At 36.0% G+C, this 16,690-nt stretch overlaps 1 protein-coding gene across 2 annotated transcripts; it reads right to left on the bottom strand.

Moving 5' to 3' along the window:
- Positions 1 to 1,234: 1,234 nt before the first annotated feature.
- LOC149875947 (uncharacterized) lies at positions 1,235 to 9,150 on the bottom strand. 2 transcript variants are annotated; one of them, XM_090075979.1, is made up of 5 exons: positions 9,079 to 9,150; positions 2,398 to 5,418; positions 2,075 to 2,140; positions 1,757 to 1,813; positions 1,235 to 1,600 (listed from the first exon to the last, which is right to left on the bottom strand). In XM_090075979.1, the coding sequence occupies exons 2-5, from the start codon at positions 5,387 to 5,389 to the stop codon at positions 1,281 to 1,283; spliced, it is 3,435 nt and encodes a 1,144-aa protein (XP_089932105.1). In that variant the 5' UTR covers positions 5,390 to 5,418; positions 9,079 to 9,150; the 3' UTR covers positions 1,235 to 1,280. The 2 variants fall into 2 exon arrangements, with proteins under 2 accessions (XP_089932105.1, XP_089932104.1); XM_090075978.1 differs by having other exon boundaries at positions 2,398 to 9,144.
- Between the last annotated feature and the right edge of the window lie 7,540 nt (positions 9,151 to 16,690).

Raw genomic sequence — 16,690 nt, 5'->3', positions numbered from 1 at the left:
GCTTGACATCACAAAACACAAAACTCAAAAAGACAAGATAAAATATAAGATAAACGCAAAACAAAATATAGATGAAACTAAAGTTAGGCTGCATATAAAACCAACAACATAATATTCTACTAGCCTAGTTTTCCTCTTTTAAGTTTAGATTATGTAGCTTGACATCACAAAACGCAAAAAGGCAAGACAAAATACAAGGTAAACGTAAAATAAAGTAGAAGTGAAACAAAAGATAGGTTGCATAAATACAAAAACTGCATTGCCAAAAATAGAATTTGTTGTCTAGAAAGACTTTTTAAAGTTTGTTTCTTTCGTCTATTGACTTAGTGAATCGCGATCTGGTTTTTCTTAGGCGCGCTTGTTTCTTAGTTGTTTTTTTTTGTAAAGAAAGTTTATTCAGACTTTTTTTTACGCAACTCCTTTAACATTATTTTTAACAAAGTATTCTTTTATACGTGTTTACATTGAAATAAAACCCTTTGCGTAAATAGAGATAAATTAGAGAGCAAAAGCCTCACTACTTTGCAGAAGAAGAATTGGATGGCAAGATACAACTTTTTAAATTCGTGTGCTTTCTCTTTTAAGGTACTTTTTGAATATTTTTTCAAAGAAAAGTTAGCGTAGTTTTCCTCTTTTAAGTTTAGCTTACGCAGCTTGACATCACAAAACGCAAAAACCAATAAGGCATGATAAAATACAAGATAAACGTAAAATAAAATAGAAGTGAAACAAAAGTTAGACACCATAAAAAAAAAACAAACAAAAAAAAAAACATAATATACTTCTATGTATGTTTACATTGAACTTAATAAAATCCTTTGTGTAAATATATGAAAAAATAGAGAGTAAGAGTTCATAAAAAAAGCCTCGCTATTTTGCTGAAGAAGAAATGGATGTCTAGATCTTTTAAAATAAGGAACTTTTTGATTTCTTTTTCCGAAAAATGGTTGGAGCAGTTTTCCTTTTTTAAATTTCACTTATGCAGTTTAACATCACAGAAAATATTAATTTGCTTTTTAACAAACTCTTAAAAACATCAGAAGTAATTCTAAATGCAACTCTATTAAAAGTGTTAACAGAATAACAAAACGACTTTTTTTTTTTTTTAAAGATAAAAAAAGTTTGAACTATCTTTAAATAAGAAATGTGAGAACAGTTTAACAGAACTTCTTGTTTATTATGTATTTAGCGAAACAGATAAATATATTTGCAAAAGCATAGAGAAAACAAACTACACAAAAGGCCCATCTTTATTGCCAAACTGAACAAACTTTTCTAAACTACATAAATGGTCTCACTATATTGCCATATTGAACAAACTTTTCTAAACTACCCTCTTTTTGAATTTTTAGCTTCATGTTTTTAATTTTGTCTTTAATATGGCTTCGGTAGGAGTACTTTTGCAAGACATGAATGAGCTTGTCACTGCTATGATTTGCCAAGATGCCAAGGTAATCTTTGTACGAGCAACTTGAGCTTACATCTGTAAACACGTCTTGCAAGATGTATGCCAACACTAAAGCTGCACATCGAGGAAAACTTCTGGTGTTGAACCATTCGTTGTGGCCAGGGCAAGCATTCAGCTTTTCAACTATTTCATCTAAAATTTTACAAACTCAAGTCATAACACAAAGAGATTAAATCGAATATTCATTTGGTTCTGAAGCATGACAAGATTAATTTTGTTTTTTTATTTGTTTTTTTTGTTGACCTTATTGTTTGCACTGATAGCAATAACTGGTTTTTGAAAGATTACCTAATTGGCATTGGCTAACTTCTGCTTTGTTTTCCTTTGTTCTTGGCTGAGTTGATCCTGAAATAAAATAAAACCATGTTCATTTTTCTAATTCATAAAAAAACCATCAACAGTTTCTAAGTGTTAGAGATAATAACAAGCTGTGCATGATTTCTAACGGTGATGTTTCTAACTTCATCATTAGAAATCGGGTAGACACAACTTTCTAAAAGTGCACTTAGCAATGATGGCTAGTTTTTATTAACAGTTAACCATCTGAAATTGTGCAAGAAGAGGTTTGTGTTTATATATGTTTGTATAAATTAGGTTTTACATTACCGATGTGTTCTTGAGTAAAAGATGGCATTTCCAACTTGATTTTTTTTCTTCTTGGATCTTTTACTTCTAAAACATAATCAGTTTTAGTATCATTCACTTGTGTAAACATTTAAGCAATCACAGAATTAGTCCTGCAACAAATACATACACACTTCTGTGTTGTTTTTTTTGTTTTTTTTTTTGTTTTTTTTATTGTTTTTCTTTTTTTTTTTTTTTTTTACAGCTTTAACAATAACAATAGGGCAAGGAGTTAATTTGGGCATTTTTATTTTTTGAAAGCGTGTTGAGATTTGCATAAAAATCAAAAATCAAAAAGAATTTACCTCTGGATGTACAAGCAAGACTTTGGCTAAATAGACTACCAACAGATTGAACAGCACCAGGTGAGGGCTGTTTTTCAAGAACAGTACCAGCCTGTTGGACTGGAACAGCTGAAAGAAACAAACTGGGTTTGGCCATCGTTTGCTGACGAGCAACAAGATTAGGAGCCAGAGGAACAGAAAAGACCTCTTTTGAAGGATTAAAAACAACTTGCAGAGAAGGAGCAACATGAACAGGTTTGGCAACCACTTGCTTATGAGCAGGTTCAAGAAGAGCAGGTTCAAGAAGAGCAGGTTCAAGAAGAGCAGCTTCAGGAGGAGCATGGAAAACACGTGTGACAGCCATAAGATTATCTTGCTGTGAAGCAACATTAGACACTGTTTCCAGCAGAACAGAAAAGACCTCTTTTGAAGGACTGAAAGCAACTTGTTGAGCAGGAGCAGCAGAAACAGGTTTGGCAACCACTTGCTCACTAAAGTAAACTGGAGAAAGTTGTGCATGGTGTTCAATAAAATCCGGTTCATCAGGAAATAATGTTAATGCAAGAGGAGAACAAGCTGTGCCAACAGGAACAGCTAGAGTCTGATCTACATCCATACAAACAGCTTGTTCATTAGGAACTAGTTGTGCAAGAGCAGAGGATAGTTCAAGAACTGGACCAGCGATTGTTTGTTCAGAAGGAACAGACGAAACAGGAGTTGAGCTAGGTTCACACAAGAAATCTACAACATGTTCGTTGCTGTCCTCTAAAGGAGCATTGTTTTCTACAGCTGGAGAAAATGGAACCACTGTGGTACAACCGAAAGTAGCAGCACATTCTTCAGAGTCAGAACCGGAGTCTGAATCTTCCTCAAAAATGTCCTCAACATCATGAAAACCGTACTCCTCTGCATTAGTTCGGAGCCAGTCCATCACATCCTTCTCCTCCTTTGGTGGTCTCTCAGACTTTTCAACAGTCAAAGACTCTATGACTCCGAAGGACTGTCCGATGCCCAGGGCAAAGCGCAACTCCTCTGCAGCGTTCCACTGGGACACATAAAAGCTATCCATTGTGTGTCTGCTGTGCTTCATGTAGAGTGTAGCAAACCGCTCGCGATCTTCTTTGCTGTTGTTGGCAAAGTAAGTGGCTATCGAACCGCGAATGCAAGTGGGAGTAAGACGCTTCATGGGAATGTTTACTTGGCTTTTTCTGAAGCAGGACGTCAGGCTAGAGGTGATAGCAGAGGAACCCATCTGGTAAACAGGCACTCTAGTTGCACCTAGTGTCACACCTTCGTCTTTGTTGGCTCTCACCGAAGGAAAAAGGGGCCTGTAGCAGTCGCTCAACTCCAAAACAGTCTTGGTGTCTGCAGCCATGTAGTGAGAGTCGTTGACAAGAAGGTCTCTGTATCTCAGCAAATAAATATCGATCAACACTTTCAAGTCGTTCGGCACTAGAATGTTTTTGGCTCCGTACTTGTATGCTGTTTTGTAGCGCTCTTGCACAATGCAATATCCACACTCACTCTTCTCAGCAGCCATGTAGTCTCTAATGTTTAAAAGAGCAATGTTAGATTTTCTTAAACTGTTAATTACAGTGACAGAGAGCAGAAGATGGTTTCGTAGAGACACAGCATTGTCTCTAGTCAGCGGAAGAGACGCCTTTCTAATCGATTCCACTAAGTCTCTTACGTATGCAGACTTGCCATATTCGGTCAGCAAACTGACATTGATGATGTTGATGCTTTTTCTTCTTTTCACAAGGCTCCTCCTCAAAGAACGAAAGGGCCTCAGCACTTTTCGCAACTCATCCACCTTGCAGCGCAAACGTCGGATGGCCTCATGAGAAAGTCCGAAATAGACGTTTCTGGCTTCACTGAAACGAAACAGGAGACAAAGGGAGACGAGGCGGTTGTACAACGTGTGACAAGACATGGCTTTTGTTTGGTCAAGTTCACTCAGCTTGGAATTGAGCTGAATTTTCTTAAAGTGCAAGGAGAAGTATCTATCCTCCAAAACATTGGAATTGGTGAGGGCGTTTGGGTGCAGCGTCAACGTGCTGTCACAACAAGTCAATATTTCCACAACTGCATTTTTGTAGATCTTTGCTTGTGACCAAGTGTTGTTGTTGGCTACCACAAGCCACTTTTCAAAGTCTCTGAAGAGCTCATCTGCTGACTGGTAATAAAAGTGAAAAGCATCTTTGTCCAGCTGAAACAAGAGTCTCTTTTCTTCGGTCAAGACATAGGAGCTGGAAACCAAGTGCTCTAAGGAATCGAAATCAGAGTCAAGGACGGATTCGGTGTTCAGCTCTTTGTTTTCTACAGAGGTGCATTGGTTTGCAGAAGGAGCCTCGGACGAACCAGCAACTGGTGAGGGCAAGCTTAAAAGAGGATCAGAGGAAAGAACCGGAGAAGAAAAAGAGGAGGAAGGCCCAGGAGCAGAGGATGCAGAGCCTGATGCAGACGCTTGTTCAGCTACTGGCTTAATACCAAAGAAGGCAGGTCGAATAAATTGAGGGACATAGAGCTTCTCGTTGTCGTATCGCTTTGCCTCTGCAATCTTTTGTTTGATCATCTTGGAATCGTAGAAATGAGTCTCTTTCAAGTGTATGTCCAGTCGGTCGTAATACTTCCAACATTGCAAACAGGGGTAAGGTTTTGGACAGCCGGACTTGCGTTCGAGACGAGCATGCTGAAACTTCCTGACCATTGCAGAGTAAAAGATGGAAGCTTCATCCAAAGTCCAAGAATGATCTTTTTTAGTCAAGTGTCTTTTAATGCTTGTGGACGAATGTTTGCACAAAGGCATCGGACAGCTAACAGCGTACCTCTTCTTGGTACCATAGAAAGGTACAACCCTGTTTACGGAGCCACACGCTGCAACTAATGCGGCCCTGACTTTGTTTTTGAGCTTTAAGTCTCTCTGTTCTTGTGACTGCTTTCTTTTCTTTTTTTTTGCTTTAGAGTTTGGAGAAGAAGCAACAACAGAGTTGTTTTCTTGTGAAGAAGACATGTTCAGGTGTTTGTTTGCAACGGTTTTTGCTAAAAAAAGGAAACCAGTCAGTGAGAGTTTTTTTCTTCTGCCTGCATCCAATCCTGGAATGTTTACAACTGCAGGGAAGAGCTGTGTTTTTTCGAATCCTCTGCAAAAGAGAAAAAAAGAAAGAAAAGAGAGCAACAAGAAGAAACAAAGTTTCCACTAGCAAATGAAAAAGAATGAGAGCAACTAGCATTACATGCATGGTGGCAGCAGTGATTGCTATTATGAGAAGGAGAATGAGAAAAAAAAAAAGAAAAAGAAAAGAAACAAATAAATAAAGAGATGGAGTTTGAGAGGATCTCGCAACCATATGACTCAAAGAAAGAAACTGTGTTGAAAAAAGGCAAGAGAGGGCAAATAGAACTTGCTAACAAGGACAAATGACAGACATAACTACAACAGTAACAACTCTCATTGCAAGCATAATAACAACAGCATCAGCATCACTGACTCAGAGAGTGTTGACATAACAAAAAAGAAAACAAAAGTACAAGCCAAGTGGGGGAACATTAACAAACACTCATTGCAACTATAACAACAACAACAACAGCAACAGCATCACTGACTCAGAGGGTATTGATAAAAAAAAACAAGCAAAACAAAAACAAACAAAAAAACAAATAAAAAAACAAAACAAGCAAATTGGGTGAACAGTAACAACTCTCATTGCAAGCATAATAACAACAACAGCATCAGCATCAGCATCACTGACTCAGAGAGTGTTGACAAAATAAAATAGACAATAAGCAAGCAAAGTGGGTGAACAGTAACAACTCTCACTGCAAGCATAATAACAACAACAGCATCAGCATCAGCATCACTGACTCAGAGAGTGTTGATAAAATAAAACAGATTATAAACAAACAAAGTGGGTGAACAGTAACAGCTCTCATTGAAAGCATAATAACAACAACAGCATCAGCAACAGCATCACTAACTCAGAGGATATATAAAAAAACAAACAAACAAACAAACAAAACAAAAACAAAAAAAAACAAGCAAAGTGGCTGAACAGTAACAGCTATCATTGCAAGTAAAATAACAACAACAGCATCAGCAACATCATCACTGACTCAGAGAGTGGTGATAAAATAAAACAGATTAAAAAACAAGCAAAGTGGCTAAACAGTAACAACTATAAATACAAGTAAAATGACAAAAGCAGCAACAGCATCACTAACTCGCAGGGTGTTGATAAAAAAAAAAAGCAACAAACAAACAAAGCAAGCAAAGTGGGTGAACATTAACACTCATTGCAACTATAATAACACCAACAGCAACAGCATCAGTGACTCAAAGGGTGTTGATAAACAAAAACAAAGGCACAAACAAAACAAGCAGAGTGGGGGAACATTAACAACACTTATTGCAAGCATAATAACAACAACAGCATCAGCATCTCTGACTCAGAGAGTGTTGATAAAATAAAATAGATTATAAACATGCCAAGTTTGTGAACATTAACAAACACTCATTGCAACTATAACAACGACTACAGCAACAGCATCACTTACTCAGAGAGTGTTGAGAAAAAAAACAACAAAAAAAACAAAAACAAAACAAAACAGAAAACAGAAGTACAAGCCAAGTGGGGGAACATTAACAAACACTCATTGCAACTAAAACAACAACAACAGCAACAGCATCACTTGCTCAGAGGATATTGATAAAAAAAACAAACAAACAAACAAACAAAACAAGCAAAGTGGCTGAACAGTAACAGCTATCATTGCAAGTAAAATAACAACAACAGCATCAGCAACATCATCACTGACTCAGAGAGTGGTGATAAAATAAAACAGATTAAAAAACAAGCAAAGTGGCTGAACAGTAACAACTATAAATACAAGTAAAATGACAAAAGCAGCAACAGCATCACTAACTCGCAGGGTGTTGATAAAAAAAAAAGCAACAAACAAACAAAGCAAGCAAAGTGGGTGAACATTAACACTCATTGCAACTATAATAACACCAACAGCAACAGCATCAGTGACTCAAAGGGTGTTGATAAACAAAAACAAAGGCACAAACAAAACAAGCAGAGTGGGTGAACATTAACAACACTTATTGCAAGCATAATAACAACAACAGCATCAGCATCACTGACTCAGAGAGTGTTGATAAAATAAAATAGATTATAAACATGCCAAGTTTGTGAACATTAACAAACACTCATTGCAACTATAACAACAACAACAGCAACAGCATCACTTGCTCAGAGGATATTGATAAAAAAAACAAACAAACAAACAAACAAAACAAGCAAAGTGGCTGAACAGTAACAGCTATCATTGCAAGTAAAATAACAACAACAGCATCAGCAACATCATCACTGACTCAGAGTGTGGTGATAAAATAAAACAGATTAAAAAACAAGCAAAGTGGCTGAACAGTAACAACTATAAATACAAGTAAAATGACAAAAGCAGCAACAGCATCACTAACTCGCAGGGTGTTGATAAAAAAAAAAGCAACAAACAAATAAAGCAAGCAAAGTGGGTGAACATTAACACTCATTGCAACTATAATAACACCAACAGCAACAGCATCAGTGACTCAAAGGGTGTTGATAAAGAAAAACAAAAGCACAAACAAAACAAGCAAAGTGGGTGAACATTAACAACACTTATTGCAAGCACAATAACAACAACAGCATCAGCATCACTGACTCAGAGAGTGTTGATAAAACAAAATAGATTATAAACAAGCCAAGTTGGTGAACATTAACAAACACTCATTGCAACTGTAATAAGAACAACAGCAACAGCATCACTGACACAAAGGGTGTTGATAAACAAAAACAAAAACACAAGCAAAGTGGGTGAACATTAACAACACTCATTGCAACTATAACAACAACAACAGCAACAGCATCACTGGCTCAAAGGGTGTTGATAAAATAAAGAAACAAAAACAAAACAAGCAAAGTGGGTGAACAGTAACAACTCCCATTGCAAGCATAATAACGACAACAGCAACAGCAACACCATCACTGACTCAGAGAGTGTTGATAAAATAAAATAGATTATAAACAAGCCAAGTGGGGGAACATTAACAAACACTCATTGCAACTGTAACAACAACAACAGCAACAGCATCACTTACTCAGAGAGTGTTTATAAATAAAACAAAAAACAAAAACAAGAAACAAAAATACAAGCCAAGTGGGTGATTACTAACAGCGCTAACAGCAGCAACAACAGTGTCTTTAGAAACAACAAACAAGTACAACAGCAACAACTGCTTTTACAGAGTATAACAATAACAACAACATGGCACTAACAACAACAAAAGGGTTGGAATAAAAACCTGTAGGCAAAAGGAGAGCTGCATTCAGACAAGATCGATTACAAAGAGGCTCTTCTTTAGGACAGAGGAGAAACTGCTTTTGAGGGACAGAGGGACTTTTGTTGTTGTTGTTGTTGTTGTGCAGAAACCAACAAACTTTTATTGAACCGAATATAACCGAATATAACCGAAAGTCTTGTTTGCTTCTGTTTTGTGCCATCAAGAAGGGAAAACAAAACATCACAAAACAAACGAAGCAAACGAAACAAACAAACAAACGAACGAAACAAACAAAAAAACGATTAAATAAATAAACAAACAAACGAAACAAACAAACAAACAAAAACAAATAGGAAAAACAGAAAACGCAGTACCGAAACCTCGCCATTTTTATCCTTCCTCGAGCTTTCTTTGGGCGCCAAAGACCGAGAAAGTTGAGCAAACGTGACGTTGAGGGGGGGGGGGGGGGTACTTAAGGCCAGCAGACCGACCAATGGCAAGCTTAGGAGAGACCCACGTGAATGTTACATTTTCTTTCTATGTACGCTGAATCCGCTCAAAGTCTGGAATTTCCAGCATTCACGTGTCATCACTCCAGCCACCAGATTGGCCCACACTTTGCACACTTTCAAGACTAGAACTTCACTTAATCACAAATTGAGCCAAAAAAAAACTAAGTCTCGCATGGCGACAACTTTTCCAAAAGCAAACAAAGGCAAACAAAGGCAAACGAAGGCAAACGAAGAAAAAACAAAAACAAGTAAACAAAAACAAAACCGAAAAGGGAGAGAGAGAGCAAGTCGACTCATTTCTTTCGACTGCCTTAAACGAGAAGTCTAAAACGTTTAAAAGTTGAAAACTAAGTTTTTTAAATGAACTGCACCGAAAAAACTTTACGACAGTTTAGCTGGTTAAAAACGCAGAGGAAAATATTTTATAAAATTTAAGCGTTCTAAAGATGTCCATTTTTGTTTTTGTTTTTTTTTTATTTTGGTTTGTTTCTGGTTTGCTTCTTTTTTTTTTTTTAAATTCTAGCGATCGAGCATATTTGAACGGTTTCATCAACCTGTTGGCGCACGTGCTCGAGAGCTAGAACTTTGATTGCTTTTGTTGTTGAGAATTGAGAATGTCCGAGCAGGTTTTTTTATCGATTTCATCGCTTGTGGCGAGGCAAAAATCAAAACGCTTTTTGGACGAAAGAAAGGAGATTAAAAGGAAAAAAGAGAAGAAAAAAAAAAACAAAAAAATAGGTTATGTGTCATAAACATTTATTTTCTCACGCGATGACGTCTAGTTTTGTTAGAGTAATTAAAATATGGTATCAAGTTTGTAATTTCTATCTTATTTTTAGTTACGGATAATTGCCAATTATGTCACGTTTAGTATACACAACGCTGTTTTCTTAATAGCAATATGATACAAACAAGTTATAAAAAAAAAAAGCGTTCGCTCGATCTTCCTTAGTCAGTTGAACAAAAAGAAATTTTCACAACATATGATTGATTTGGTTGTCCTAGCAAGCTGTTTTAGCAAACGACTAGAGGTTGCAACTGTTGTTCATTGAAAACGAAAAATCTAGCGTCAGCAAGAAATTTTTGAATACATAATGTACACAAAAGTGGCACTAACAAATGAAAATGTAAAAAAAAATGTTTACCTTGATGCCAGACTCGCAGAGATGTTGTCGCTCGTTGCTATCGACTGCGAACAGCTTTGTTGTTTTTCGAAGTGCCTCTTCACTCTACTTATAGCCGAAGTTTTGGCTTCGAAAAAAAATACGAACGTCGTTAAGCTCAACGAGCTGCTTTAATTGTTGTTCGTGCGAAAACGAAATGCTTAAACGGATAAAAGTGTTGGCGTAATTACACTTTTCGACCGCGATGCAGTTTGTCAACAACTCTAGCGTACTTTTTTGGCTCGTGGAGCAAAAAAGCCTCATGATAATAGCAAAGGCTTAAAATGTCTTAACATGTCAGCAAAGGCTTAATATGCTTAATAAACTGTGGGTTAAGTTTTTGCGGTGCAGCTCATTAACAACTTAATTTGCAACTTGCTGGCACAAGCAAACGTTTATGACTTCTCGTTTAAGACAGTTGAGCGAAATCAGTCGACTCACTCATTCTCCCTTTTCTGTTTTGTTTTTGTTTTGTTTTTTTGTTTTTGTTTTTGTTTGTTTTTTTTTTCTTTGTTTGTCTTTTGTTTAAAATGTAAAAAACTCGAAAGGAAAGTTGTTGCTTTGTTTGCTTATTGAAAGTTTTCGCCAGTTGCAAGACTTAGTTTTGTTTTTGTTTACTTATTAAAATATCGAGGAAAATATTTGAGGACATCGCATTCTAAAGGTGCCTTTTTAATAAAACATCTAACGATTTAGCTTTTAACGTTATGCTCAAAAGAATGCCCGTTTCGGTTTCTTTTTTCTTTTTTTTTTTTTTTTTTTCCTTTGTTTCAATTGGGCAGAGTGCTCATTTGAGCAGCCCGCCCATGATCCAAAATTAGGACTTTTCTACGAGATACTTTTCATGGACTGTTGTAATTTCAGCAGACCAACACAGTGACTAGTTGGTAGTGTGTGTTAGTTCCGCTTTCATTCACGGTTGAGCGGACCTGTTCGATTACTCGAACATTGGTCACGTCTGGAACGTGAGAATGCTAGAGTGCGTTTTACTAACAATTTTATCGCTTGTGGCCAGGAAAGCAAAACTTTCCGTTTTTGTCTTTTGCATTCTAAAGGTGCCTTCTTAATAAAACCTCTAACGATTTAGCTTTTAACGTTATGCTTAAAAGAATGCCCGTTTCGATTTCATTTTTTTTTTCTGTTTGTTTTTGTTTTTGTTTTTTTTTTTCAATTCGGCATTTTAAGGGTGCCTTTATAACAAGATCTAACGATATAGCGTTTAATGTTGTGCTCAAAAAAAAAAAAAGTGCCTTTTATATCTCTCAATGGTCTCCAACGATAAAACTGCCGACCAATCGCAACGATTAAACAGCCGACCAATGGCAGCTCAATAGTCTCCAAACATGAAACTGCCGACCAATGGCAGCTCAGTGGTTTGAGAAGTGAGATCATTCGATTTCGTTTTATTATCTCCAGTTTGAACTAGTGCTTGGCTTTTATAAAAATTGTCAAATTTTGCCAAGCAAATCTTATACGAAACGCTACTTTGATGTCAAACCTTCGTTACTCCCTATTCCCTTCTAGCGGAGGGCCGGCTAAAAGCTAGAAAAAAAGAGAGAAGGAAACTTTTTTCTTTTTTTCTTTATCTTTTTTTTTTTTTTTTTTAAGAGGGGTAGGGGTGGGGGGGGGGGGGGGGAAGGAGTAAGAGAATTACGGGGTTAGGATTGGAGGGGGATGAGGTTACGGTTTGGAAGCCTGGGGACAATGAAAAATTGCGTTCGTATAGTGTCCACGAGGGGCGTCCTTCGGTTGTAACGTGCCGCTAGGTGCACGCGTCTAGTAGTTTCGTTGCATCGACCTAGAGGAGTTCTCCGAAAGGTCTTGCGCTTTGGGCTCGGGCAAACGGCCTGCATCCATTGTAAACACGGTCTCTGCCGTTAGAAAATCGTTAACCAGGCTTTTGTGAGCTTTAACAACCATCCCTTTGAGTTTAAAACGAACGTTTCCCCAAAAGCCATTCGAGATGGAGGTACTCACGGAGGTTTGTTACGGTAACAACCCTGTGGTTTGCCATCTTCTTTCTTTCCGCAGCGTCGCAAACGGATCGGCCGGTCTCTTAGGTGACGAAAAAACGTCTGATCTCTCGACTGGAATGCTTAACGTATAAGATTAGAAGAGTTAGTACTAAGAGTCGCATCTGGCCGCCGTAATTTTCTTCGATGATGTACTTGAAAATTTCGTGACGTCGTTTTCAAAGCTCTAGGGTCGATTTTAACCTTCGACCTTAAAGTCGATTTTAGCCTTCGGTGTGGCTCTGTACAACTTTTGCGGTGAAAAAGCTTGCGCGGAGTCTACAGTTGTATTTAGCCGACAGACGCTGGCAACGCAGAAACAGAATGACTCTTGGGCGGCGCAAACCGAGCGTTCAGCAAATTTCTAGCATTTTACGTCAAAGCGGACAATCTGCACGACAAATAAAGCTAACTTTCTCGTTGCAACAGTTAGTCACTGACGTTGGACGAGTGTGTACAGCTGTTTTGCGTCGAAAGCCGACCGGTGGTCGGATGCGACTCTTCTTTTCATTCGAAAATCAGAACCTGGCCATCAGTCGTGTATCACCATCGAATGCTTAATGTAGTGATTTCTCGAAACGACAAAAGCTTGTAAAACAAACAGCTTCGCTGTACTGTTGCCTAGTATGTTAACGGATGGCAGGAACAACCTTGGTCTGTAAAGAATGAGTTCGTTTTTCCATTCGAGGCACTAATTACTGCAGTTTTAAAGTCACCTAAAGTATAAGCTCATCTCTCCATTCAAGAAAACAAGCATCAGAGTTTCGGAAAGTTTGCATGCACGACACCACCATCGATGATACTTAAACAAACAGAAAATGAATTGCAAAACAGAACCACTGAATTGCAAAACATAACAACGGACAGCTTGTAAAAAGCATGGTGATGAGCTTCTTCAATCCAATCAAGGAACCAAGCATCACAGTTTCGGCAATGGTGCATGTGCAAATCAGCAAACTGTGATACTTAATCAAACAACTTCACTGTTTTGCTTAGTTTAAGAACGGATGGCTAAGAACAACCTCGTTAGTGAGTATGAAGTCATCTCTTCATTCAAGGAATTAATAATCAGAGTTTTAGAAGTCTCTTACGTGCGATACTACTATCAACGGTACTTAATCAAACAGCCTCTCAGAATGGCCTAGTTTGAGAACGGAAGGCTAGGAACAACCTTAGTAGTGGGTCATCAGTTCAACTTTTCATTCAAGGAATTAAGCATCTAAAATCTGAAAAATAAAAAGAAGAGCTCTTTGTTAGAAGTTCTTATTTTTATTTTTCCTCAACTTCTATTTCTTTTCTTTTTTTCTTTTTTTTTTTAATGATAGTTTTTCTTTTTTTTTATCTATTTTGTTCGTTTAAATTAATACAACAGGCGTTTTAGGTCGTTTCTGTAACATTATTTAACACTTTAAATTGTAATAAATATTTGAACTGAAGAAAATCCTTTTCGTAACGTTAAAATGTCATAAGAACATTTCATCTTTACCAAATACGCTTGTAAAAATAGTTTCACTTTTAAAGTTTGTTGTATATGTCTTTTAATTTAGTGAATCGCAATTTGGATTCTCTTAGGCGCACATCTACTTTAGTTGCTTTTTCTTAAAGAAAGGTCACCAGAGTTATCTTACACAGCTCCTGCAGCATAATCTTTAACAAAATACTCTTTTGAAAAGTTTTACATTGAAATAAACAAAAGCCATTTGCGTAAATAGAGATAAATTAGAGAATAAAAAGTGCATAAACGCCTCGCTACTTTGATGAAGAAGAAACGGATGACTAGATGCAACTTTTTAATTTCGCGTGCTATCTCTTTCGATTAAGGTACTTTTTGAATATTTTTTCAAAGAAATGTTAGCGTAGTTTTCCTTTTTTAAATTTAAATCATGTTTAAAGGTAGTTTTTGAATGTTTTTTCAAAGAAATGTTAGCGTAGTTTTCATCTATTAAATCTAAATCATGTTTAAAGGTAGTTTTCGAATATTTTTTCAAAGAAAAGTTAGCGTAGGTTTCCTCTTTTAGATCTAGCTTATGTTTAAGGTAGTTTTTGAGTATTTTTTCAAAGAAAAGTTAGCGTAGTTTTCCTCTTTTAGATCTAGCTTATGTTTAAGGTAGTTTTTGAGTATTTTTTCAAAGAAAAGTTAGCATAGTTTTCCTCTTTTGGATATAGCTTATGTTTAAGGTAGTTTTTAAATATTTTTTTAAAGAAAAGTTAGCGTAGTTTTCCTCCTTTAGATCTAGCTTTATAATTCAGGTAGTTTTTGAATATTTTTTCAAATAAAATTAGCAAAGTTTAGCTTATTTAGCATGACATCACAAAATACTAAACTCAAAAAGGCAAGATAAAGTATAAGATAAACGTAAAATAAGATATAGATGAAACAAATGTTAGGCTGCATAAAATCTAAAACTGCATTGCCTATCATAAACACAAACGTCTAGTAAGAGCTTTTAAAGTTCGTTCTTTTCGTCTTTTAATTTGGTGAATCGCGATTTGAATTTTCTAAAGCGCACATGCCTCTCAGTTGCTTTTTTTCTTAAGGAAAGGTCACCAGAGTTTTTTTACGCAGCTCCTGCAGCATAATCTTTAACAAAATACTCTTTTGTATATCATTACACAGAAATAAACAAAAACCATTTGCGTAAACAGAGATAAATTAGAACTCAAAAGTGCATAAAAAGCCTCGCTACTTTGCTATAGAAGAAGTGGATGACTAGATACAACTTTGTAAATTCGTGTACTACCTCGATGGATTAAGGTATTTTTCGAAAGTTTTTTTAAAGCAAAAATAGCGCAGTCTTCCTCTTTTAAATCTACCTTATGTCTAAGGCAGTTTTGAATAGATTTTCAAAGAAAGGTTAGCGTAGTTTTCCACTTTTAAGTTTAGCTTATGTAGCTTGACAAAACAACACACAAAAAGACAAGATAAAATATCAGATAAACGTAAAATAAAATATAAATGAAACTAAAGTTAGGCTGCATAAAAACAAACAACTTAATAATCTACTAGACATGTTTAAGTTGAATTAAGTAAAGTCCTTTGCGCAAATTTGGGTAAATAAGAGATTAAAAGTCCATAAAAAGCCCTCGATACTTTGCTGAAGAAGAAGATGACTATATGCAACTTTTTAAAATCGTGAGCTATCTATATCGATTTAGGTCCTTTTTGAGTACTTTTTCAATGAGAAGTTAGCGCAGTTTTCCTCTTTTAAGATTGGATCATGAAGCTTGACATAACAAAACACAAAACTAACAAAGGCAAGACAAAATATAAGGTAAACGCAATATAAAATATAGATGAAATTAAAGTTAGGCTGCATAAAATAAACGGGTAACAATACTCTTCTATGTATATTTACATTGAGTTAAATAAAATCCTTTGCGCAAATATAGGTATGTTAGAGAGTAAAGTGCATAAAAAGCCTCGCTACATTGCTGTAGAAGAAGTGGATGACTAGATACAAACTTTTAAATTGTGTGCTGTCTCTATCGAATAAGGTAGTTTTCGAAAGTTTTTTCAAAGCAAAAATAGCGCAGTGTTCCTCTTTTAAATTTAGATTATCTCAAAGGTAGATTTTGAATAGTTTTTCAAAGAAAGGTTAGCGTAGCTTTCCTCTTTTAAGTTTAGCTTATGTAGCTTGACATCACAAAACACAAAGCTCAAAAAGACAAAATAAAATATAAGATAAACGTGAAATAAATACAGATGAAGCTAAAGTTAGACTGCATAAAAAACCAACAACATAATAATCTACTAGGTATGTTTACATTAAATTAAATAAAATCCTATGCGCAAATATAGGTATGTTAGAGAGAAAAAGCCTCGCTACTTTGTTAAAGGTAGTTTTTGAATAGTTTTTCAAAGAAAGGTTAGCGTAGTTTTCCTCTTTAAGTTTTAGTTTATGTAGCTTGATATCACAAAACACAAAACTCAAAAAAGAAAAGTAAGATAAAAGTTAATCGTAAAATAAAATATAGGTGAAATAATTGTTAGGCTGCATAAAAGAAAAAAAAAATCATAGCATAATAATCTTCTATATATGCTTGGATTGAATTAAATGAATTCCTTTGCGTAAATATAAGCAAACTAGTGAGAAAAAGTGCATAAAAAGCATCGCTACTTTGCTGCAGAAGAAGTGGATGACTATATGCAACTTTTTTAAATTGTGTGCTATCTCTATCGATTAAGGTGGTTTTCGAAAGTTTTTCAAAGCAAAAATAGCGTAGTTTTCCTCTTTTAAATCTAGCTTTTGTCTAGGGTAGTTTATGAATAGATTTTCAAAGAAAGGTTAGCGTAGCATT

This window comes from Hydra viridissima, unplaced genomic scaffold (assembly GCF_058129835.1).
Source record: "Hydra viridissima isolate aposymbiotic clone 2 unplaced genomic scaffold, HvirCarnegie_v1 scaffold_93, whole genome shotgun sequence".
In the NCBI taxonomy this organism is placed as follows: Eukaryota; Metazoa; Cnidaria; class Hydrozoa; order Anthoathecata; family Hydridae; genus Hydra; species Hydra viridissima.
Note: the sequence above shows the minus strand (reverse complement) of the source record. Positions and strands in the feature narration are given on the sequence as shown.